Source organism: Corvus hawaiiensis, chromosome 26, assembly GCF_020740725.1.
Source record: "Corvus hawaiiensis isolate bCorHaw1 chromosome 26, bCorHaw1.pri.cur, whole genome shotgun sequence".
NCBI lineage: Eukaryota > Metazoa > Chordata > Aves > Passeriformes > Corvidae > Corvus > Corvus hawaiiensis.
Window position 1 is genome coordinate 5991412 of NC_063238.1, and position 24823 is coordinate 6016234.

Genomic DNA, 24823 nt, shown 5'->3' on the forward strand with positions numbered 1-24823 from the left:
CTATTCTCATGGAAACAAGAGACTTGAGCAGAATGAAGTCACACAATTAGGAAGAGATGTGGAAATGATGTTGGAAGGAAAACTTCTTCAGATCCAAAGAGCAATACTATCTTTTCTAATCTCTTTTTTCTAAGGGGATTTCTAAGCACTCACTTTCACAAACTGACCGACTTTTACACCAACACAGGTATGAAAACAAAACCAGGGATCTTGAACTATACTTATCATAAACTTGGCTGGACTTACCAATAACTCCTCAGGCAGGAAGTCTCACACACATGACGGGCAGAGCACAACTGAAGCAACATGGCATGCATTACTGTAAAAAAAAAATAGTATCTGGAGCACAAAGAAACAATAAATACCCTCCAGAAAGACAAAATATAGAAAAACACCCTCAGAGATCAGTATTTTTGGAGAATTTATTTATAGAATTGTTATTTCAATTTGGCACACAATTGGAAAATGCTAATACAATTTGGTGGGACAACAGGAAAAATGCTGGAGTGTTGCTGATCCTTTGGAGAGAAAAAATGAAATGTGAATCACAAATAAGGAACAACTGGGGTAGAAAACAATGTTACCTGTAGACTATAACAAAAACCTGAAAGACTTAGAACCTTGAGACAGTGGGATGACATTTCCAAATGTAGACTGAAGCTGTCAGAGGCAACTTTTAACACAACCCAGGTTGTTTGCTCTCCTGAAAGAAGTTGAGCTTTTCAGAATTTAGCTTAATTTACTGTTCCTGTTTTATCTGGCTTGGTTCTGCTCACATTGAGTTCAGTGGGAATACTGCTATTGAGTTCAACAAAATCAGGCCTTTCACAGAGGGCCAATGCAGCCTCTTTCATAAGCAATGAAGCTCTGCACCCAGAGGGGCCACAAATGCCAAATGCTTGCAACATTATACTGAAAAACCGTTTTCTCCTTCTTTTTGGGTGTTTAATTTCTCCTTAGTCCACCTGCATCTTTTCTGTATGTTCAGTACCCCTAATTGCATTAACTTCTCCACATTCCAACTATTTTGTTGGCAACTATTGCACTTGTGGTAGAAACAGTCAGTACCTTAGACCTTAGTCCTAAACATTAACAGTTTCAGGATAAATTGGATAGTTGACTGCTGGGGCTCTCTCATTCTGGGACTGTTTTCACCTCTGATCTCTCATTTTTCTTGTCCACATCGACTAAGAAAGGATCAAGGATCAGAAGGGAACAGAGAGGAAGAGCAAAGAGGGAAAAGTGGCCATTAATTACTGGCTCCAGAGGGAGCCTCAGAAGGAAACTGGATGAGCACTTCTCACAGAAGAGCTGAAAGAGCTGAGGTGGCATCTGAAAACCACGGCGTATAAGGCTAAAACAGATTCTCAGTATGAAACGTGGGTGCATGACCTCCTTGTGGGGTGGGAAGACACTCACAGCAGGTACTAGGACATCACTGCAAGAGATGCCATACAGAAGGTGCGGTTCACAATCCTTGGAGCTACCATATTCTTGTCGCAGTGAGTTACATTACAGTGAAGTGGCTATAGTGCAGTTTCACCGAGGACAGCAGATTAGAAGATAAGACTATCAATGATATTTTGGCAAAATCAAATCTGTAACTGTTTGCGTGAAAGGGCCTAAACCACTAAAACACTGAAGAAAGGCTCAGCATGAGTGGCCTGACAGAAAACCATCCATTCAGCTTCGCCTTGGTTAGAGGCAGTCCTTCCTGCCCTCCTCTTGCTTGGGCTTAAAATCCCACAGCCATTTATTTGTGGTCCATTGAATCTTATCTGTATCATTATCTAACCCCTGAAAGACAAGAGAAATTAAACAATCAATGCAATTTAAAAATAAAGAAACAGAAGTAAGTGTCCTCTGTTGTAACTTTTCCAGCACAGCCATCTGATTCTTTCCACTACTCTAGTTTACTTCAGAAAACAAAGAGGTTGGGCATAACTGGAGAGGCAGTAGCCTAGAAAAGCAGTTTTCTATGAAAGAAACTGCTACTGGAATGACATCCATGAGACAACGAAGCAGCCATTCTCTGCTGGCATAACACAGCAGAGGCCCAGAGCAACACTTAGTCACTTCTCACTGCACAGCTCTTGGGAGATGTGCACTCCTTGTTTTACACATTAAATTAGAATTATACAATACTGCACCACTGTTGTAGAACTCCAACAGACAACAGGATGCTACAAAGACATTGGAATACACTTATTTATAAATAAAAAAGCAGAGATGAACTCCAGTACTGACTCCCCTCCCCACCCCTGATCTCCAGCCACTGGCCATTAAAAAAAATTAAATAAAAAAAAAAAAAAAAATCAAACCTTTTCTCACACCTGAAGCCAATTAGAAAACATGCCCCCTCTAACAACCATGGAGTAAAAGTAAATGTATGAAAAAATATCACTAGATGATTTTGCAGCTTCACCTATATGGTTAATTCACTATCCAAGTAAGCCATATCTACTAAGTATTTTCATTGTCATTACATGCTCTGTAGACCAGAACAAATAACTCTTAAATCCATCTGTAAAAGTCTGGCAAGCAAGTTAATCTCAAAACCAGTTAAATACAATATTCAACCCATTTATTTCTGTGTCCATTTATTTAAAAAACATTCATTCAAGGAATGAAAGCTAGGACTCTTGGTACAGTACCAGGTATTATCTATGCTACCATACACTCTTTTTAGCAGAATGAAAAAGAAAAAATACATACAGTTTTAGAATAATTTCACTTGCAACTACCTTAATCATAATAGCCACTCAAAAAAATCCACCATTGGAAAACCAATGCTAAAATAATACATTCTCTTAATCCCTTTATTTGGAGCTAGAATGATACTTTTTTTTTTTTTAATTAAAATCTTTAAAAAACATATACTTTTGTAGGACCCACCTACAACATGCAATTGTTTTAAGCAGCATCTCTAAAAATGGTGTGTGACAGCTTTATGCGGAAAATGCTAAGATGTGAAGAACGCTGTTGTAGCCCAGCAGTGAGATGTGGGTATGGTATGATTTCCTACCTCTCTGGGCATAAGGTTAAGTCACATCCACACTGATGAAACCAAACAAATATTTAAGCCAGAACAGCAGAACGTTTTAGAATGGAGTGTAAACACAGTCAAAGAAATGATATACTGAGTGTTAACACTGTACAAACAAAGTGCACTGAGACGTGTGCACTAAGCAAGCACTTGTGAATACTTGCTGGTCTGCATAAGAGTTACATTTATTGCAAAATGACATCTGAAACTGATACTCACCAGCTGCTCACCTGTTCTCACACCAAAGCAGCTGCTCTTTAAATTACACCAGGAGATCACAAGCACTACCTTGGCCCTCAACTGTGGGAAAGCTCTACGAGCTCAGGCTCTACGAGTAATTAACTGGGCAGCACACTCTCACCTCCTCAGTTTCATCAGGAGTGAGATTAGGCCAATAATGGTCCCCTTTGAAAGGTACTGAACATTGTGATCCACTGCAACAAAGCAATTTAGGATATTAATGTGTCTAAACAAGCACAAGTCTTCCTAATGGAAGGCTAGGCATTTTAGCCAGCATGAGGGAGGAAGGATAAGAGGGCTTTTCCTAAGGTACCTCATTTTCTTAAGAAAAAATAACTTATGGAAATACTTTTGTTCACTATTCTATGCCTTCAACTAAGATACAAATAAGCCCTTGTACATAACATACCATTTTTCATTTCCCATAAAGAAAGGCTGATCACAGCTTATGCAAGGAAGTGATAGAAGCATTCCCCAAAATAAAAGCAGTCCCATTTTCATAAAGTATGTTTACCTAAGATTTCAAGCTGGTTCTAAAACTGCAACATTTTATCTTAATTGCCCATTTAAATATTGTGCATTTGATCTCTGTGACACAATCAGGTTTTTATACTAGGCTAACTACAGTTATTTTTCATATTTAAATTTTAATCCATGTTCTCTAACAAATAAATATAAGAAGAGCTTTCTTTAAAAAAACCTAGCCTTTAAGACATTAAAATCAGTCTCAAAAAGCTGCAGTCTTCTTGTAAAATATTACTAAAACCTTGATAAATGTTATTTTTATTTTTCACTGAAGTTTGAAAGCTCAACAAGTTTCTGAAATAGATCAGATCCTTTTTAAAAAGGGCATGATCACTTATTTGTCATAGCATACAGCATTTATTAAATTTAAGAATTGAAAGTTAAATTGCTTTGTGAATTATCTACATGTGTCAAAGTTATTTTCAAAGAGCAGCAATAGTGTCCATGTTGGAAAAGAAGTTCTCCAAAAACTACCTGCACCAAAAGGCTCACAGGACTAAGCTTCAGTCTCCTTTGCCAGTGAGTTCAAGAAATAGAAGTCTGTATCTGTAGTTACGCAACATCTGGGAGGTCTTTTGGAAATGTGAACTTCAGCTAGAAGTTGAAAGCAGTATCTAAACATTCTCCACTACTGACCTAAGGAGAAAAACTTCTTTTTAATCAGAAGAGCAGGTCTCATTAACAGTATGAAAGAAGTTAAAGAATTAAGGGTTTTGATCAGGCAGCGCAGGTCTACATTGAATAAACTTTAAACAGAAAAGATCTTATAGTAACTAAGAATTTTAGCATTCTTGAGGACAGATGGGCAGCTTATTTTCTGATAATTCAAATAACAGGTATATTTGAACCTTCTGAAACCCTTGGGGGGGATGCAGAGAACAACAATGCAGATGGCTACATGTTTGGAGACAGAGGTACAACAAACTGTCATTTGATATCAAAGGACCCACGTTCTGTTCTCTATGTACTGGATTGCAAAGAACATTTTTCAGTAAAGTTTTGCAGACCCTGCTGTACTTCAAGTGCCACATGTTCTTCAAACTTGCTTAAGCAGATTCAAATTCAAATGGTCTCTCTCTCTCTGTAAATTACCACAAACCAAATAAGCACAAGCTGTTTGGAATGGCTGAAGAGCTTTCTGCAGAAAAGAGTGCGCCGCAAGCTAAAATGACAAAGCTATTCCTGGGGTTGTAGAAAAATTGCTAGTTTGTATCTTGTGTTGGAAATGGAAATAACCAGTCAACCTACTATTTCTGATAAACTCATTCCCTCTGTCCAATGGAAAGAAAACCCAAACAAACAAAATAACTGAAGGTAATGAAGGAAGAGGCTGCTTCTATAGGCACAAACACCACATGATGAACAAGCATTAGAGAAAAATTTAGCATGCATCTTCAACACTGTTTGCAGAAATCAAGGACAAGAAGTAACTGCTAAAAACTATACAAGGAAATGCTGCCTTCTTTTAAAAAGGTATAAGGAAATAATTACACTGATTAATAAAACACCGATATTCACAACCCACCTGAACTAAAACTGGTTTACATCTTCAGGAAAGAAGTCAAAATAATACAGAACATTTCTTTTTTTCTCTTAAAAAGCAGAAAGAGTGCCACACTGTCAAAGATAATCTGTTGCTGCATATAGATTTGAATCAACCTTCTTGTGCTTTCCATTCAGGGGATACAAAACATGAGGTCATGATTCCTGATAGACTGTTTACAGTTATCAGATCCCTATATAAATCAAGCTTTTTTTCCTACCTAATTTATTATGGAATTGCTAAAACTACAGTAAGATGTAAAAGATTTCAAGAGACTCCTGTGAGAAATACTCAAGTTATTTTATGAAAAAACTTGGATTTTTCTTTAGTTTACCTATGTTCCCCAATATATATGGTAAACGCACCTTGAGTATAAGAACTGCATGAAAACAGTCTGAAAAAAATAAAACATGGAAACTGATGTGTGAGACCATCGGTCCCCTTCCTACTTCTGATTATTATTATTTTATTCTTTTTAAATACCACCACTGATAAAACCCAATGCAAAATATAGTCCCCAAACCCACACCAAACTGCTTTGCTTTGCTGTGCATCTTTTCTAGCAGGTTTTCACGGCTGCTTCTTCAGACAGAGCATCTGGAGGCTCCAAAAGCACAACTTGTACGTCTCCATCAGTCATGTTTATTTGTGTGACGTTTTTTCCAGATCTGGAAGTCTTTCAATTAGTGCTTTATGGTTCATGTTGATACTGGCTATAAGTCCTCCTTCATTGCCATCTGAGCCAGTGTAACTAATTTCTTCACCAGTCAGGGTAGTCATATGGCCACCCAACGCTCTCAACACTGCATTTCCAGCACATATGTCCCATTTCTTAATGTAGGTGACATGGATATACACATCAGCTTCTTCTTGATTCTTTTCAGGCACATCAAGGAGGGCCAACACTTTATAGCCTAGAAGAAATAGGCAGAGGTAAACAAAAAAAATTAAACCAAGCTTTCCTGTTGAAACGCATTAAAAGAACAAGACCAGAAACTAAAATATAGTTCTGCTCTTATGTTTATTCACTCATTTCTCAATCCCTGTATCATGCTTATGTGCAGGGGCTGTGAGCCCTTGGCACAAGAGCCCTCTGCACTCCCTTGGAGGAGAGAGGCTTGAGGGCAAAAAGACTCCCCCCAGAGATAAGCAACCTTCCTCGGATCATGGTGACAAAGTGACCACCCCCAGCATGTCTTGTTTCTATATGGTAATAGCCTGTACCCAGTTGGCTAATTGGTTTCTACCCCACCCCCTGCCTTTCCCATAAAAGGCCCCTGTTTCTGCCCCTCAAGAGGGAGCCTTGTCCCTGGCCTCCCCTTCACAGGGGCTGCTGGACAATAAAAGCTGCCTCTGTGGAATTGCCAAACGAGGCTCCTGTCTCTCGGTCCCCGAGTTCGCCTTGGGTGATTTCACAAAGAGCTGAATCACAAGAGCTGGAATCACTTGTAGCAGAGAAGTTGCTACACTTGCTGAGATCACCTGCTGCCCAGGGAGGCCTGCCATCACTCCTCGAAGAGTTGCTCTTTGTAGGACACTCTCTAGGAAGGTCGTGGCACACCAGTGCTGACCAGCATTGGACCCCCTGCTCAAGTCTATCTTTTTCTCCCTGGCTTTTTATTACAATACAAGGAAGATGTATACACCACTCTTTAATAAAGCAAAGCAGTCCTTTATTATTCATTATGCAGCACAAAATAATTGCTCAAAAAGTGTTCTTTCTTTTATGGAATTTTTTGAGTTTTTCAACTCTTTGACCAATATTCTTGTTTCATTAATCTGTTAATTTCTTTATCTTCTTAAACAGAGTCAAGCCCTGGACAAGAGCTGCTATAATTAGCTACACTTTCCCTTTCTTTGTCATTTAGATTCATTATCTAAAGAAGCAATGCAAGACCTTGACTAAAAAATCTGTAAGGGAGCTCTGGCTTTTCGTATTAAAGACACAGAAAGATACATTTCTGTAAAAATAAAATTTTACATGGCCTTTCTGGGACTTTAAAACTTCTGCTGCTTTAGACTAGTGCCTCACATTTACATTCTGTCAGTAACATGCACAAGGACATCACATAAGTAAAAAGTATTCTAAAACTTCCTTCAATGAGTATGAGGCAGATAAAAATGGACTTTAGTGACACTAATTTTCTCTTTTGACATAAATGCAATAAATAGTACCAAACTTTAATGGCTTTTTTCTTAATTTTTTTTTAATCAACCATACTATCAGCTAATAACCAACAGATTCTCTTCCATGATTCTGCCTGTGGTCACACAACCCTTTCTCTCCCACTGAGGCATCAGTGCCTTAAGTGAACATACATCAGCATGTTTCAATGAAAGGACCACAACAACACTGCTGCCCCAGGCCTAGTTTCAGTAACATACTGACTTGTGAACAGCCTGAAGTCTGAACCAAGTTTGCATGCAGGTTCCCGAACACAGGAAAAACTGTGTCCCTAGGGTCAAGCACTTGCTTTCAGTGATGTGAAGATGAAAAAGCAAGAGGAAAAAGAGGAGGCATCACAGTTACATCCTTTTGCCTAGTAACAGCTGCACCATTAAAACATTCAGAAGCAATAAACTGGATAGGATGCTTAAAGAACCAAACCTGCTCCACCAGCGGGGATTATCACAGTTTTATTTCCAAATGTCTGCCGTGCAACCTGCTCAACTTTTCCTGCATGGGAGCGGGACACAATAATCCTTGGAGTCTTCTCATTGTAGGAGGAACGAGCTTTTACATTCGACCCACCATCCACCATTGCCCAGGCTACAAAAGAAACAAAAATTCTGCTAAGATTAACAAAAACCAATCTCTGTTAAGTGTGAAGATAAAAGGGTACTTATCTAAGAGTATGTAATCGATACCTCTGACTTAATATCTCTCACTACTGTAACAGAGAAAGTTAGGGCTGACAGAGGATGCGGTGCATATCCACATGTGCACACAAGGGAAGACAAACAGGCCACACACACATTGGTGCATATGCCATTATCCCAAGCCTGACTGTTCTTGTGTGATACTTCCAAAGAACAGAGTAAGAGGGAAAAATCCCAAGTAGTTAATATTCAGAACTTGCAATTGGAAACCTTTTAACCAAAGTTAAAAGGATATCTCCTCATCAGAAATTTCCTCAAAAAATGTTTTTATGTAAGAACAAAAAGCCCCACTACCCTTTAAAGCAGATACCAAAAATGCTATGGAGTCATTTTGTTCAGAAGGATACTAATGCTAAGGAAGGAAATAGCTCAGGAGGATAGTGCTACAAAGAAAGATATTTGATGTTGTGCTTCAGACAACTGCATTTAGAATACACAACTTCCCACTTGTTTCATCATGATGTTCAAAGCCAGGCTTGGTAGGTGGCATCCCCTAACCATTAATCTGACATTTACTTAGTAAACTACCCAGCAATTTCATCTCAGTAGAGAGCCAGGTTGTTTGGCAACAGACTGAGCTGTGTGTAATAACAATGCTGACTGCCCTTTATTGCTCTGTATTTGTGTGGTAGTATTAGGAACAATCTGACTCAAAACATATTGGTATTTCCAGCTTGGAAAATGAATACTTGTCACACAGAATTCATTGCATCTCATCTGATTTCTTGTCTGAACATTGCACACTTCACTATTATTAAAGCAGAGAAATTCTCAACATTGCAATGCTAAAACCCCATTTCTTGAGATGAGTATTGATACCTAAAAAAACTGTGTTCCAAAACCTCCAAGATTCTTGAAGCATATTCAAATATATCACATACTTAAGTGACTGGTAATTAAACCCATATTTATAGACAGCAAAATATTTAGCACAAAATGTTGAGTGCTCAGCGGGCCAAAAAAGGAGAACAAATACAAAATGCCTTTATTTAGACTTAGTTTTTGTGCCAGAGCTACTGCAGAACTTCAGCACTCTAGAGGTCAGTATTGCCTAAGAGAAAATGTAAACAGAAATTCCTGTTTTAAGTACACAGTAAGCCATGAATACTTAAACTGCTTTGAAGCTTTCATAAGTGCATGCAAATTGACAAACTTGCAGCAATGCTTGCTGATACATCATTAATACTAAAGAATTAATTACTTCACAGTTGTGTCATTAAAGCATGTCAGATAATCAATAAGGCTATGCTAGACAGTCTTGCCTGTTACATACAAAGAGTTGCCATTAAGATCTCAATTCAATCTTTTTTTATTCACACTGAATAAACAGCAGGTCCTGGGTATATTTATCACAGACCCAAGTTATTCTGCTAAATGAGAAAAGTACTCTTTTTTGCTAAAGACTAAAAGCACACATGAAACTGATCGGTATTTGCAGGTTTAACTTTTTTTTTGTTTGCTATAAGCACTCTGATTGAAGAGATCTTAGCTCTTAAACATATTTTCAGTTAGTTTGTTCTAAATGCATAATTTTTAGGTTGAACAAGGGCAGCATTTTCCTTTGTGGTTTCACAGCACAGAACACATCTGCAGCTCTAATTGTGAGGTCTGAAGTGCCCTTTTGCCCCAGTACTATTTTCTCATTTATACCTACAGATGTCCCCTGAAACACCAAATTTTGATTAACACTATGACTGACCATGATGGAAATATGTGAAGGCATGAAGGTACCTGTATATGATGAGAAGGGCTTGTGTATCACTCCTATTACTGGTTTACCATTTACAGCCACACAAACCATCGTTGTGACGTACTGTCGAAGATCCTCTGTGGACAAAACAACAAAGTGAGCAAGTTTACAATCAGATGTCAGAACACAAAAGGAAAACAGACAGGAGATGATTCAGATTGTTCTCTGAAGACCAGTTTACATTCTGCCTCTTTACAGTTATGTAACTTTGATGTATCTTCAAATAACCTTTCAGTTTTCAAAAGACTTTAAAGACTTTTCAGCTTTCCAGCAATTTTTCCTGTTCAGTAGATGTAACCTATACTGCCACCAGATCTAATGCTAACACCTGTGTCTTATGCAACACATGTTTTCATGGAAATCTGTGCCCCTGCATTCTCCCTTCTCTGCCTCACCTCGTATTCTCTATCAGTTCAAAAATGGTAATTAAAAACCCAAAGAAGATTCACTGGAAAGGATAATTGTATCAATGAAATAGTCACCAAAACAATCCCATTTTTTCAGTTGTTCCTTAGTACTTATCAGCAAGGAGTTTAGTTGGATTGCCTTGAACTGCTTATGTGACATCCAAAAACAATGGAAAAGGGGGAAGACTGAATTATGCATGCTTTTTTGAAAAATTACAACACAAATTTTCTTATATCAAGTTAAATAGGATATTTACTTAGCATTTCCCTTAAATAAGCAAAACTGAAAATATAAAATACTTAATGTTGTCACAGTAATGACTGAAATAAAGAAACATGAAATTCCAGTACAATCCATAATTGACAGTCACCATTTATTATGGCAATTACTTAGTTGCAAGGATACCAAAGTAATTTCAGAGTTGGAATATATAAATGTTGTAATTTAAGAACCACAGAAATTTCATTATGCAATTTGTTCAATTAAATCACAAATAGCTTTGACATAAGACACTTTAACAAGAGACGTCATTTTAGGTACTTACTATTTTGTCTCCAGGGTAAAAGGCAAACATCAGAATTACACACATGATTTGTCAACAAGAATCAGCTACCTGTGTATTCTTGTGTAGCATCTAATGGATCGATCCAGACAGTGACACTTTCTGCTGGCACCTCTTTAGGCTGTATTTTTTGCTTTATGTCTTCAGGAATACTGCGATCCCAGGAGACTGTCTCCTGATCAGCTGTGTCAACATGCTCCTCAGAATTTATCTGTGGTGAGACAACAAAGTAGTTGCACTAACATATCAGATACTGCAACTGAAGCACTTGGAAAAATTACAGGTTTGCTCACATTTTCTCTTTCTTCCTTCACCTCAAATGCAGGAATTAGTCATTTTTCAGCAGCTCACAGGCTATTATGGTCATGTGACAAGCAATGCAAAACCACAATCCAGAATTTTACTGTGAACCACACCACAGCTGGACACTTGCTTTGGCTGCAGCTCTCCCTACTGAACATTCCCACAGCATGAATCGCATTTTTTTAAATCAATATTTAAATGCAGTTGCTTTAAGGACTGCCAGCAGACAATTTGACTCTGGAGAATCATACAGTACACAGACAGTAGGGGGTCTAATACTCAATTTATACAGACCAGTAGATGCACATGGAAATGTACAGATATACTACCACCAGATATTGTGAAGATTCTGCATGACTTGGACAAGAAGAAATCTTAGTACATATATTTCTGCTGCCGGCATTGAGTTACAACTAGAAATTTTAGCAGCTCAGTTGAATTTAACCACTACACAACTGTCAGACAAATTTATTTCACAAACAAGTAAGTAACAACCCATACTCATTTTTAGGGTAGGTTGGGGTAAGGTCCTAAGGATAGCCCATGAAGAACATTTATAAACAGCAGTCAAAAGTCACATGTAAGCCTATTGTCACTTGCTGCCCAGCTTAATGAACTTTACTTCACACCAGAGGGCATTTCAGTACATCAAGTGGAGTTTGGCCCAGTAGGGGAGCACACAGCACCAATCTGTTGAATGGAGTAATGATCTGCAAAACCCAACACAACGTCCTTGTGACTGCAGTAGCACAATATTTTTGGATGACCAGAGATGCAGCTGTCCCAAAAATTGGAGGCAAGTGACATGGAAAGACAAGGAAAATGAAGGAGCTATCAAACAACATTTGAATGTGACAGACCTCAACTGCAACAAGTTATTAGCCAAGAGTTAAGGGCCATTTTCTCCAAGAGAATTCAAAAAGTAAAAGGAAGCAGAACTGCAGCAACTCCAGCCATACATCATAGCTGTCTTCTCACATAAAACCAGTATTTGAAGCATTATATGCCAAACATGGAGCTCTTGAAGTTGCTGTGACATTTACAAATTAAACATCTGTCACTGTCCAATAAACCTGACAATTGCATTTTCCCCTAGGGAAAACAGTCCTGCAAAGTGAAGATGAGTAGTTCCACAGACTTGGCAGTCTCAACACAGCCCCTGGGCAGTCAAAGTTCCACTGCAGCACATGACATACCATCATAAAAAACCATTTCCTCAACAGAAGAAAGGGGCCTCCAAAAAGTTAAAGGGTTGGAACCCATGCTCAAAAGGAAGAATATCTTGTTAAACCTGTTGTTAGAGTACACTAGAATTTAAAGCCTGAAACCACCTGAAAGGTACTGTTTTCAGAGAAACACCACCTACTAGTTCAGATTTTGTGCAGCATTTTTAATGATTGTCTCTCAACAGACATGATTATTCCACTAGAAAAAAACTGGGGAAAGAGTGAGAAGGTTGCACAGCCATCTGGAGAAAGTAAAACAAACAAACAAACAAAACCCCAAAAACCAAACCAGACCAAAACCCCCAAATAAAACCAAACCAAAACAAACAAACAAAACCCCCCAAAACCAAAACAAAACCCCACAAATCCCATCCCCTCCAACCAGGTCACTACTTCCATTCAAATGACCATTTACTCTGTAGCCTTGGCTAAATATTTGCCTGAGAGGGGCTCACCAACCCTTAAAACTGAAAGCTTCTTTTATTCCTGCTTTTTTTCTTTTTTTTTAATGCAGGAAAATATACCTGGAAAACATGCCTCTGTGTTAATTCCATGTTCCTATTTGTCATTCTCATTTGCTGGCAGCCTCCAGAGGCCATGACCTCACAGTTTAAACTTTTCTCAAGCGATATGGATATGTAGTTCACTGCAATCCCAAACCCTCACTCATAAATTAGGAGTAGCTATGGTAGAAAGATAGTGACAAGGCCAAATATTTCAGACACTAGACCTTATCTCAGCAAGATGCTCTGGGGTTAATTGCCTAATAGCTGTAAGGTGTAAAAGCCCACCTGGGGAAGTTCTGGAAGCACTGACACGATGCTTAACTACATTTTGGCAAATTTCCCCAGTTACGCTTGAATTAAAAGCCCTCCTCACAAAGAACTGCATCAAACACAGAGATTTAATAAAATATATGTAAATCAGTGCATGGAATACTGCTGGAAAGTAAAATAAAAAACCAAAAACCATTATTTCATAAACAAGGCAGTCAGGCTGCATCTGACCAGTACGGAGCTTCCTCAAAACCAGCCTGTAAGGTGCAGGAATTCCATAACAAATGAGGGATGCTGCTCACGGAAGCCAGCAGCAGAGGTCCAACACCAATACCAGGATCAGTCCATGGTGTGCCTTCCAAAACACCCAGGTGTTTCCAGCCTTCAGAAACCTCTGCACAGAGAACACTCCCCTCCAGCACACTGGTGATGGGAACACAGATCTGCTCAGGAACACAGGAAGCAACTCCAATATACTATGAACTTGTCTGGATAAATGCAGTGCTCTAACAAACAGCCAACAGTCCTGACCACTTAAAGACTTCAGGGAAACTAACAGTGGCTCTTTGTCCTGTCCTGGTTTAGTCCCTACCAGCACTTCATGCTGTCTTTGTGGCAGCTCTTCACTCAAAAAGCCTACTTGAATACCAGCTAGCTGTCCCTGGCATGGTGCACAACTTCAGGTTTTTTCCTGGTCTGAAAGAGTGGAACACAACTGTAGTTATGCCTTTGAATTCACCCATCGAAGGTAAATTAAAGTGAAAAAATATATGCAAACACCACCACCCCCCATCCCAAAACAGAAGCTTCTATTTTTAAAATCACACATCAGTACATGAAAATGCAATGCTTTTCTTAGAAAGTGTTTGGTGGCATGTGAATTTTTTTTTTTAATTTAGTACTCCCTCTCCTTCCCCACAGAATTCTCCAGCTCAATACTCATTTTATATTTTAATATGCAAATAATCCAGTATATTGAAAAACATGAGGTAGCACAGCACTTTATTCCAGAGAGCATCAATATCCCCATCTGATAATTATGTCCTTACAACAGTAAGATCAAATGGACCCTCAGCAAGTTTCCAGATGACATGAAGCCAAGGAGTGCATGTGACAAAACAGAAGGAAGGGACACCATCCTGAGGGACCTGGACAAACTTGAGAAGTTGGCTCACAAGAACCTCATGAAGTTCAACAAGTCCAAGCACAAGATGGTGCACCTGGCAATCCCAGGCATGAGTACAGTCTGGGAGAACCCACTGAGAGCAGCATAACGTAGCCGGACTTGGGGTTTATCATGGATGTGTGCTCACAGTCCAGACAGCCAACTACCTCCTGGGATGCATGAAAAAAAGCAGCATGGCCGGCAGGAGGAGGGAAGCGATTCTCCCCCTCTACTCTGCCCTGGTGAGACCCCACCTGGAGTGCTGCAACCAGGTATGGAGTCCTCAGCATGATAATGACGTGGACCTGTTAAGAGTGAGTCCAGAGAAGGGCCACAAAGATGATGAGAGGGATGAACACCTCTCCTATGAAGAATGGCTGAGAGCTGGGTTTATTAAGCCTGGAAAAGAGAAGGCTGCTGTGAGACCTTAAGGCAGCATTCCAATGCTTAAAGGGTGCTTATAAAAATAGGGAGAAAAACTTTTTACATGGGCAGATAGGGATAGGACAAGGGAGAATGGTTTTAAGCTAAAAGAGGAGAGATTTGGCTTAGATTTTAGGAAGAAATTCTTTACTGTGAGGGTGGTGAGGCACTGGAACAGGTTGCCCAGAGAAGCTGTGGATGCCTGTCATAGGTTAGCAAGCTGAGTCTCGGAAGTGATGTTCTCCTTACAGCTTCCTCTATGACCGGATAGAACCTATCAGCTGGCCAGTTTGAATATGGACAATTCTTTAAGCCACTTAAAGGTGTGACCGCCTCTTCGATCCACACTTAAGAATAGACAAACCCCCCCCTCAAGCTCTCTCTCGTTTCCGGCGCTGGGACAGGTGGCTGCGGGGCCCGAGCGGGGGGCAGTGGGCCCAGTCCCCTCTTGGGCCAGGCCGGGCCAGGCCACAGCTCCAGGATGACCCCCCCAGCAGGGCTGTGGGCAGCCAGAGCGGCTCGGAACGCACCCCCCACCTCCACTGAGGCCAAGATTTCAGCAAAAGCGGCACTGCTGTCCGGCAGAGGCCAGGTGACCAACAGCGATAAGCCACATTCCAGCTGCAAAGCCTAGGTTAGATTAACCCTTTTAGTGCTGTGAAGAGCTGAAAACCTGAGGGAAGAGAAAGAGGAGATGCTTAAAGCTGAAAGTCTGTTGTGAAGCTATGATATATCAGAGTATCCCGTTGTAATTTCATGAAGATATGGGGGGTGGAGTGTTCAACTCGTAAGCAAAAGCACCTGAGATAGGCAGATGCTGATGCAGCTGTAATTTCATGAGAAGTTTGGACAGGGAGAGATGGACCAGATGAGGACTTTTGCTCCAAATGGGAAAGGAGAAAACCTCAGTTCCTAGAGATGCTCCCAGAGATAGTCCTAAAGATGAAGATGAGGAAGACCCTTTGCTCCCAGGGAAGGAGAAGGGCCTCTGTTCTTGTTTCTGAACGGCTCAACCTTAAAATTGTACCCCAAAAAACTTCAAGAGTGGACCCTCGAAAGCAGTTGTGGGAAAAGCTGCAAGTCAGGTGAAGGGACTCACATGCAAGCAGAGAAACTCCTCTTCCTAAATGGACTGAACAATATTTGGAAGTGGGCGGCTGTCTCGTTGTGATAATGTTTTCATAGCATGAGCAAGAAGAGACTTCTCTTTCTAAATGGACTGAACAAGGTTATTATGGAAGCGGTAAACAGACTGAACATCTCAAGAGTTGTCTTTTTACATTGTCAGTGGGAGAAGGGAGGAAGGCGGGGGGAGGAGGAGAGTTCTGAAGGTATGATATAATTTTTTTTCCCCCTCTTTTAGGTCTGTTAATAAACTTCTTTATATTCTTTCAAGTTTGGTGCCTGCTTTGCGCTTCTCCTAATTCTTATCTCACATAAGATAAGCAGTAATGAGTATTTTGGGTCAAACCACTACACGAAATTGGTGTTTCCGCCCGGTTACAAACCCAACCCGCTACAATGCCTCAGCCTTCAAAGTGTTCAAGGCCAGACTGGATGGGGCTTTGAGCAACTTTGTCTAGTGGAAGGCATTCCTGCCCACAGCAGGGTAGTTGGAACAAGATGATCTTTAAGGTTCCTTCCAACACAAGTCATTTTATGGCTCTAGGATACCCACAACTACACACCTTGGAAGGTGTGAAGGTCAGTACCTATGAGGTGGCTGCATGGGACTGTACTTGATTTGCTCTTATTTGACTGTGTTTCAGAGATGTCACAGCTCAGGGGAGAGCGGTTCGACCAGCAGTCTTTGGTACTTCCCCCACTTAGAGACCCCTTCAATCACTGCTGCTGCACTGCTCCAAAGAGCAGCCCTATACCTCCTGCACTACAAGTCAGACTGTTTTACCTCCATTGGCTCTGCTTCTCTGTTTTTCTCCTCAAATGTATCAGAGGTGAAAGCTGTCTCAGCTTCTCACAGCATCTGTACATCCACAAATCGTGTGAAGGAATCAGATGCCAAAACTTGTGAATGTAAACACCCACTTGACAAGTCAGGACATATAAATATGCTCAAAAGGAGAGAACGCTCCAGGAGAGCACAAAGCACCGTATTTCCAGTATCTGAGGAAAGTATCTAACCTACCCTGGTTACAAAATCTGTTACAAAGGGACCAGTGTGCATTCACACCAAGACTTAGCTCACCTGCACCCAGGACCATTCATGATCCCTCCCTTCCAACTTTTAAATTTGGGGGTAGTGAATAAGAGTTTTCACTGTGAATGAAAGCTGCTTCTTGAAAGTTTAGGTTACTTAACTCTGAAAAGAATGCAAACTGGGAAATCAAAGTACCACTTCTTTTTGTAAATTTAAAATACCTTTAAGCTTTAAAAAATTTGACTAGTAGCCTTACCAGCATAGGAAAAAAACCCCTTAATTTTATTCAATACACTGACATTTTTAAAGCCAGCTGCTTGCTTTTGAAAAGGTTCTTTTCCTCCTTAGATTACCACAACATATTAGAAAGGAAAAATAAGCTTTTACAGGTGATCTTCGTGCCTTTCAAAAATGTTCCTCTTGCCAAGGTTCAATTTACAAAGAGTTTTAGCAAGGCAGATTTTGTTATGAAAGGAGAGAAGACCTTGCTGAATCACATGGTTTTCTAAAAAAAAAAAAACCCCAAACTTATTAAAAGGTAATTAAGTTTAAAAACTGTAAGTTTAAAGTACTAAATTTTAATTAAGTTTAAAACTATAAAATGTATTTGTATATAAATATGTAAGGTATAAAATCATACAAATGTATGAAATAATAAGAGGTATAAACCCACTGGTCTCATGTTATCATTCATTTGATCAGAAAACAAATATTTCTATAATTATACCACAACACTGAAAATGGACACATACATTTTTCAAGGCACCTAAGTCCAGACAGACAGAGGTTTCCCTCTACCATCAACTACATCTTTGTTTATTTTAGCAACAAGAAGTCACTTAATGCAGGAATAAGGTGACAGAATGTGCAAAGAAGAATCTAGACAAGCCTAAATGTCCAGAAGCTCAATTAGTGCTTATCAAAACTCGTTTGGTAACTTTGGCCATTAAGCCAGCAGGAAGCACACTGAAAGAAACAGGATTTAATAAATGATAAAGACATATCCGATGACAACTCTGCTTCTGTGGCCTTACGATGAATAGAGATTGGTAAAAACAACAAAAGTGGAATTGAGGGAATCAGCATGGATCACAGAATTCACTGTTTCCACCAGTAATCTGCAGAAACAACTAGAATTTTAGACCAGGAAAATAGAGCCACTTGCTCATTAGCTCACACAAGTAGTTTCAGTAGATGGCAAAATTCTCTATTACAGTTCTATACAGACCCAAGTCTAGTAAAGAGAAAGGGATGACTTGCTCATCACAAGAGTTGCAACACTTCTCGTCATTTTAAGAAAACATCCAAATAAGGACAGATTAGAAATCTACCAGTAAAACAGATAATACCCAGAAAACTTCCACTGTTTGTGAGTGGCTACACTAAGAAATTCAACTCTCTAGATGCTCAGCTGATAGATTAAACACCCCCAGTGTACAAACAAGCCAAATGAACGCTTCTAATTGCATCTGAAAAGAAAATCACGGAACTCATTAGCATAAAGTTACAGTCTTTAAGTTCATTTTTATGCAAAGAGAGTAGGCATAAGTCATCTGGCATCATTTGGAACCCGTGTTAGGAGATGCATCTCCAGACACCTATTACTGAGATTTCAGATTGACATTCACACTTCTTGTTTTACTTAGAAACCCACTGACAGTTGCAAAGATCATCCGGGTCAGAAGAACATTAATTTTATTAAAAGCCCTAAGACTGAGGAGGCCTCTCACAACATGAAACGACAAATTACTGAACTTCTTCACTAAAGTGCAATATTTCTGAAGCTTAAGTAGTATTTTGGTTTTTAAACCTACTTCTTTAACATATCTATCTTTCACACAGAATCAGTATCAGTTGCAGAGTGTGCCATCCCAGATGAAATTTCAGTTTTTTAGGTATGTTGGCACTGTGGTCAGAAGCTTGTAAACAGTGAGTTTAAACCTAGACAGTACTTCAGATAGCCTGACAAAAAAGGAGTGCTCGGAGTCACTAATCTTCGAAAGCCAGATTAATTTAGAAGAAAATCAAAGTAAAAGTGACATGTTCTTAAATTTTCATTCCAAACGCTGATTCCAGCATTATCATGCATAAGCTTGAAATGCAGTATTTATCATCAGTCTTAATTGGGAAAGAGATAGAAGAACATTTGTATTCAGAACAGTGTCAAGACTCATAAAAAGATGCTCAAAGAGAAAGACTGGGACAGAGGAAGACTTGATTTCCACCACAGTCACAATAAAAAAAAAGAGGGACCAAACAAGATGAAACTCTATTCAGTATTTACACTAGAAAACAAGACATAGAGCTGATGCAACTCTAGAACAAAAATAAGCCAAAACAGCTCAAAATGGGAATGTAGGGCAGAATAAAATCTGACCAGTAAGACTGAAGTCTGCATCCTGTGAAAATAACTCTAGTATAGCAGCAACAAAACAGCAGAATTGTGTGGATCACTTTAAAATTGCCTTTTTCAGTCAGAGGACAAGAGGTAACGTGGTCAAAGTGAAAGCTTAAGGAACACTCTGTCAATCATTCCTGCCTTTGTGACCAAGCAGGGCTGCTCCTTCAGATGTGCTGAAGATGGGCTGTAATGGGAAGTGAACCATGGTATTCCTAAATAACCTTTCTTTTAAATAACTTTTATTTTAAATTTTTACTCGGGATACATTCAGTTATCAAGGTCCTGACATTGATCCCTGGTCAGGCCACATTAAAAGAAATAAGACCCTAAGGCATGATGCTGAGAGGGATCTTTTAGCAGGTAATGCTGCTGAAACTCTGGAATGATGAGATCATTTCTTCACAGAAGCTCTTCTGAGCAGAACATACCAGTGTTTCCGGCTAGTCTACCACTGAATTTGGAAAGAATGCCGCCCCAGTCCACTACTACCCCAGCAGCAGGGCCTTAAACATCTCCTTAATCTCCTCACCTAACTCCCACCCCAGTCCTTATCACACTACCACTGTGTCAGCACAAGGAATAAATAGGGCTGCATGGAGAATCAACCAGGAAAGAAGAGCAGTAACCCAGAAAAGATAAACAGTAAATAAAAAATGAAAGAAGCAGAGGGGATGATTACAGCTGGATCAGAGCTTTAACTTGTTCTTAGCAAGACAAATAAATGAGGGAAACATATTGGTAATGCAGGAGCCTGTAACTGCAGTTGAGAACCTCACCAAGAGAAAGTGATGCATGTATTTTAGCATTAAGTATATTTCAAAATCAACTGTACAAAGATGCTTCATGGAATACACATGCAAATATTTATTGCTGGATGTTGAGTGCAATCAGACAACACTGGGTAATACCCAAGGGAGCAGTAAGTGACTTGCCTCTTTGTCCCTTATCTTTCTCACGCTTGGTTCTGAGGGATATAAAAACACCACCACTAAATCTACTTCACAGTGATAAAACACAATTGAGCTGCACCTCTTCGGTCTTACCTAACATAGCTTGAGAAGTCTTAACTGATGCAAATGCATCTATTTATATCAAACAGAGCAGCTGATGTCAGCAGTGGAGTTCCTCTGTACAGACAATACCTTTACTTAACAGAACAAAGGCAAACATTTTCTGTGGGATTTTTTCCCCCTCAGATTTTGAAAGGGCTTTTTTTATAAATCTCAACTCTTAGTATTATAAGACTTTTTCCAGATTTATTTCAGCTTCTGCAAGTGAGAAGCCTAACTCTTCTATCTTCTCTTAATAACCACACTTTAAGAGACTCTGATCTGCTTCAGACAGACTGTTTTCATGCTTTCCCTTTTTATGTCCAGCAGCACAAAACAGGGAATGCAACGCAGCTCACTTACTTTTGTTTATTTCAGTTGCATGACTTCGCCCCTTGGTTATTTTGAAACATTGGAAAGCCATGGTTATTCTTAGAGAATCATGGAGTAATATAATGGTTTGGGCTGGAAGGGACCTTCCAGCTCATGTCACTCCAACCCCCCTGCCATGTGGTGGGACACCTTCCACTAAACCAGGCTGCTCAAAGCCTCCCGCCTGGCCTTGAACACTTCCAGGGAGGAGTTATCCACAACTTCTCTGAGCAACCTGCTCCAGTGCCTCACCACTCCCACAGTAAAGAATTTTGTCCTAATGTCCCATCTTAACCTGCCCTCTTTCAGATGAAAGCCATTCTCCTTGTCCTGTCAATGCATGCCCTTGTACAAAGTTCGTCTCCAGCTCTCCTACAGCCCCCTTCAGGTACTGAAAGGCCGCTGTAATGTCTTGCAGAAGCCTTCTCCAGACTGAACAACTCCATTTCCTTTGCTTTACAAGCATATCTTAGCACCTAGTTTTTGTGCTGCAGCATTTGGCAACAATTTAAATACTGAGGTACCCCTGTTAAGCTCAACAACTTCACGATGTGAGAAAATCAGCATTTTGCATAAGCTTACTCTTGGAATTATTACAGTTTTTGTTTGACAGCTTTTATTAGCATCATCTCTAGCAAGGAGAGGAGGTTTATTTGACTTCAGCAGCATCTTTTATTCTGGAGTGTCACTCTGTACAGGGGGATAAGATTACAGATATAAAATAAGATATTTCTTACATTATGCAATTTTATACTGCCTCAGAAAATCCTCTATAATCCTTATATTCACACCAAAACTCAGCAGGTCTGTTTTACGAAAGAGCTGCAGTCTTAGATGGGCTGTTCTGAAGTTACCCTTGATGGATTAGTAGATTGAGATGATACTTTGTCTTCACACCTGAGAACCACATGTATGTATATAGTAGTAAAAGAAAGCTTTTATTTTAGTTTGGACAAAAGTTTAATGAATACATCTTCATCACAGACTTTAAGAGACAAAATGCCTTACCAGTGTATGCATAGCTTAGCGAGTATTTTTTTAACACCACATAAGATAAGCTGTTATTATCCCCATCATATTCTTAGAATACTAAACATCCCACAGCTGATCTGTCAGACTGAATAACTCCAGATCACCTGAAAAACTTGTGAAAGACACAAGTCAGACTGTCACTGCTAAGAATTCCAGGCTCCAGAGCAGAGTTTACACATGACCACAGAACAGGCAACACACAGTTTACTGTACTCTTCAAGCCCAGACCAAACTCCCAGCCTTCTTTAGAAGCACAGGCAACTCTTACATCTAGATTAATGAAGTCCTTCCATCTGTGAAAGGGGAGAAAGCATAGAGGTTTCAAGCCAGCTAAGCTGTAAAGCCAAGCTCCATGAGGACACCGAATAATGCAAGAGAACAGGGGTCAATACTTTTTCTTCCTTTAACACTGGGCCTCTGAAGGTGGCTTGTCACCGACAGACAATCCAGGAAATCTTCAGAACAGAATCTGCATAATCTTTCTGTAGAGGAAGATTAGTCACATATCAAGTTTACTTCAAACACTGAAGAATTTGTCGTTTCCTCTAGATTTCACATGCAGTAAGTTCTTTACAACACTTTAAAACTCCACCAAAACAAAGAAACAAACAAAAAAAAGCCCAAAAAGCCAACAAACAAAAAACTACACTTTATCCTGTGGAACTTTCAAAACAACTACTAAAAATTGAATAGTAACTCACCAACCAAAAACCAGACTTAGCTACTTTTTCTGTCAACCTGTCCAGCAGAAGCATATGATCAACACCTCTGAGATCCAAATTTAGGGCTTTCTACCCATTTTAAATGGCCGTAAAAAGCTATTTAACAGGAATTTATAAAGGAATTTAACATCAAGAGACAGAAGTTCCGATTTACTGAAGTGAAAGCAGAAACGATGCCAACAAACCCCAAAAAGCCTCAAAGTATAGTTCAAAGGTTAGGGCACAACCTTAAAAACTAGACCCAGATTTCAGAAGTGAGGGAGAGCAGGAAGGGGTGTACACCTCTGAAAGCAAAGTAAACTCATTCTGCTCAGGTAGGCAGTGGTCCACAGTATTAACACAGCTGTGCTTATCTGCTGTCCCACAGCCACGAGCGCTAAACACTCGATTATTGCAGCGCTATGTTCCTAAGCCTCGAATTCTCGATCGCTGCTCCGCACTCCTGGCTCTCCCCATAACTGACGGCAGGAAGGACAACTAGCAGGAAGGATAATTACAAAAACAACGGCATTCCTGATCTCTTTATCTTAAGCGTACGCGGAATCTGCGCTGTGCAATTACCCGTATCTTTAACCACAGAGCTCACGATCCACTCGAGCGAGACTCGGTGCTTCCCCCACCCCTCCATGCCCGTACTATTTGATACTGTTTCACCTCGCGTGGCTTCGCTTGCAACACGCTCCAACTCCTTCCCCTGCAACCCAACACCCAGGGCAACAAGCATAAGGTGGCACTGCCACAACTTCAGCGGGAGGGGCAGGAACAGCGCAAAGGAGGGCAGCGCTTCCCGCCGGCGGTCACAGACCGCAGAGGCGCCGGTGTGCAGCAGCCCAGCGCCGGGGCTCCACGCCGGGGTCCCAGCGCCGGGCCCGCGGCAGCCCCCGCCCCACGGAGGGGCCTGGCACCCACCTGCACGGCGGGGAAGGCGCCCTTCAGCAGGTAGAACATCCTGCGGTTGGAGAGGAGGTCGCCGGTGGTCAGCTGCTCCTCGGCCCCCTCCCGCGTCTTCCCCTTCGCCTTGGCGTTGAGGACGTTCCCCTGGCGGACCCGCTTCACCTCCTCCCCGCCCCTGACGGCGGCCAGCACGGACACGGCCAGCAGCTCCCGCAGGTCCACGGCGCCGCCGGCCGCGGAGCCGTGGGGCGTCTCGGGCCCGCCGGCCGCCGGCTCGCTCAGCATGAAGAAGGCGAAGCGGCCGGCCAGGAAGCCGGAATAGAGGTGGTAGAGGACGCCCAGCCCCAGCAGGCAGAACACAGCCATGCCGAGCGGCGAGAGGCGGATGCCCATGGGGGCCATGGCCGCAGGGTGGGCGGGCGGCGGGGCCGGGCAGTCACCACAATCCCATGGCACGGCCGGAGCGCTCCGCTCCCGCTGCTGCAGCGGCGCCGCGCCGGCTCCACGCTCGCGGCCGAGGCAGCGCTGTCTGTATCCGGGTCAGGCGGAGGCGGAGCCCGCCGCGCGCACTGAGCATGTCCCGCTGCCCGGGACCGCGGCGTTCGCCGGGCGTCCGGCGGGAGCCTGGGGGGTGCCGGCTGCCCGTTGTGCACATCCATGGCAGCCCACACCGTCCACCGCCCGCTGGTTCTCCTGAGCTCGGTGGTTTGGGGTGATTTTTTCCTTATCTCCCTCTAGGTGCTCCAGGAACCTGCAGCGGCGAGGGAGCTGCTGCCGCTCGCGGGCAGGAGCCGGAGCCGGAGCCGGAGCCGGAGCCGGAGCCGGAGCCTGAACCGAAGCCCGCCCGGCACGCTGGGAAGGGGTTTTCTGATGGAAATCGCTGTTGGCATAAATTGCCGCTAAATTTCTGAAGATGCACTGTTAGCGGTGCTGAGCGTCACTTCTGAGCATCTCTTGGTTTTGTCATACTGGTTCGGAAAGTTCGGGACTTTCTGCCACCCCGTTCCTCGAAGAATTCCTCTCATTCAGTAAAATGAAGCAAATCCACTATTTCCTTAGCCAAGTGGTGTGATAAAGGCCTGCCTGTCTTAATTTATACTTTTTCTTTGCACCTCAGTTGTTTTGAGGGAGTGTGAAACTTCATAGCCAGGATGGACATCTGGGGTATGAACTGAGAAGAGTCTCTGATTTCTTTCTGTTCTTGTTTCTGATTCTTTTTAGTAGTTTTCAGTAAGTTACAAACAGAAGAACTATGTTAATTCAGCATTGTTTGAATTAGTATTTTTTACTCGAGAGCAATGTTCTTGTCGATACACAGGTTGTAGAAACAAAACTTGGTAGTGATTGT

The 24823-nt window shown here is 41.3% G+C and overlaps 1 protein-coding gene across 1 annotated transcript; it reads right to left on the reverse strand.

Moving 5' to 3' along the window:
• Positions 1-404: 404 nt before the first annotated feature.
• BPNT2 (3'(2'), 5'-bisphosphate nucleotidase 2) lies at positions 405-24020 on the reverse strand. Its single transcript, XM_048286373.1, has 5 exons — positions 23491-24020; positions 11006-11165; positions 9966-10061; positions 7963-8124; positions 405-6268 (listed from the first exon to the last, which is right to left on the reverse strand). Exons 1-5 carry the CDS (start codon positions 23875-23877, stop codon positions 5997-5999), a joined length of 1077 nt encoding a protein of 358 aa, XP_048142330.1. The 5' UTR covers positions 23878-24020; the 3' UTR covers positions 405-5996.
• Between the last annotated feature and the right edge of the window lie 803 nt (positions 24021-24823).

Excerpts from the sequence above, each read along its gene's own strand:
- BPNT2 (XM_048286373.1), bottom strand. The coding sequence starts at position 23,877 with ATGGCCCCCATGGGCATCCGCCTCTCGCCGCTCGGCATGGCTGTGTTC. Across the intron at positions 8,125-9,965 it reads GCCCTTCTCATCATATACAG|CCTGGGCAATGGTGGATGGT; the intron begins GTACCTTCATGC and ends TTTCTTTTGTAG. Across the intron at positions 6,269-7,962 it reads AATCCCCGCTGGTGGAGCAG|GCTATAAAGTGTTGGCCCTC; the intron begins GTTTGGTTCTTT and ends TATTTCTTCTAG.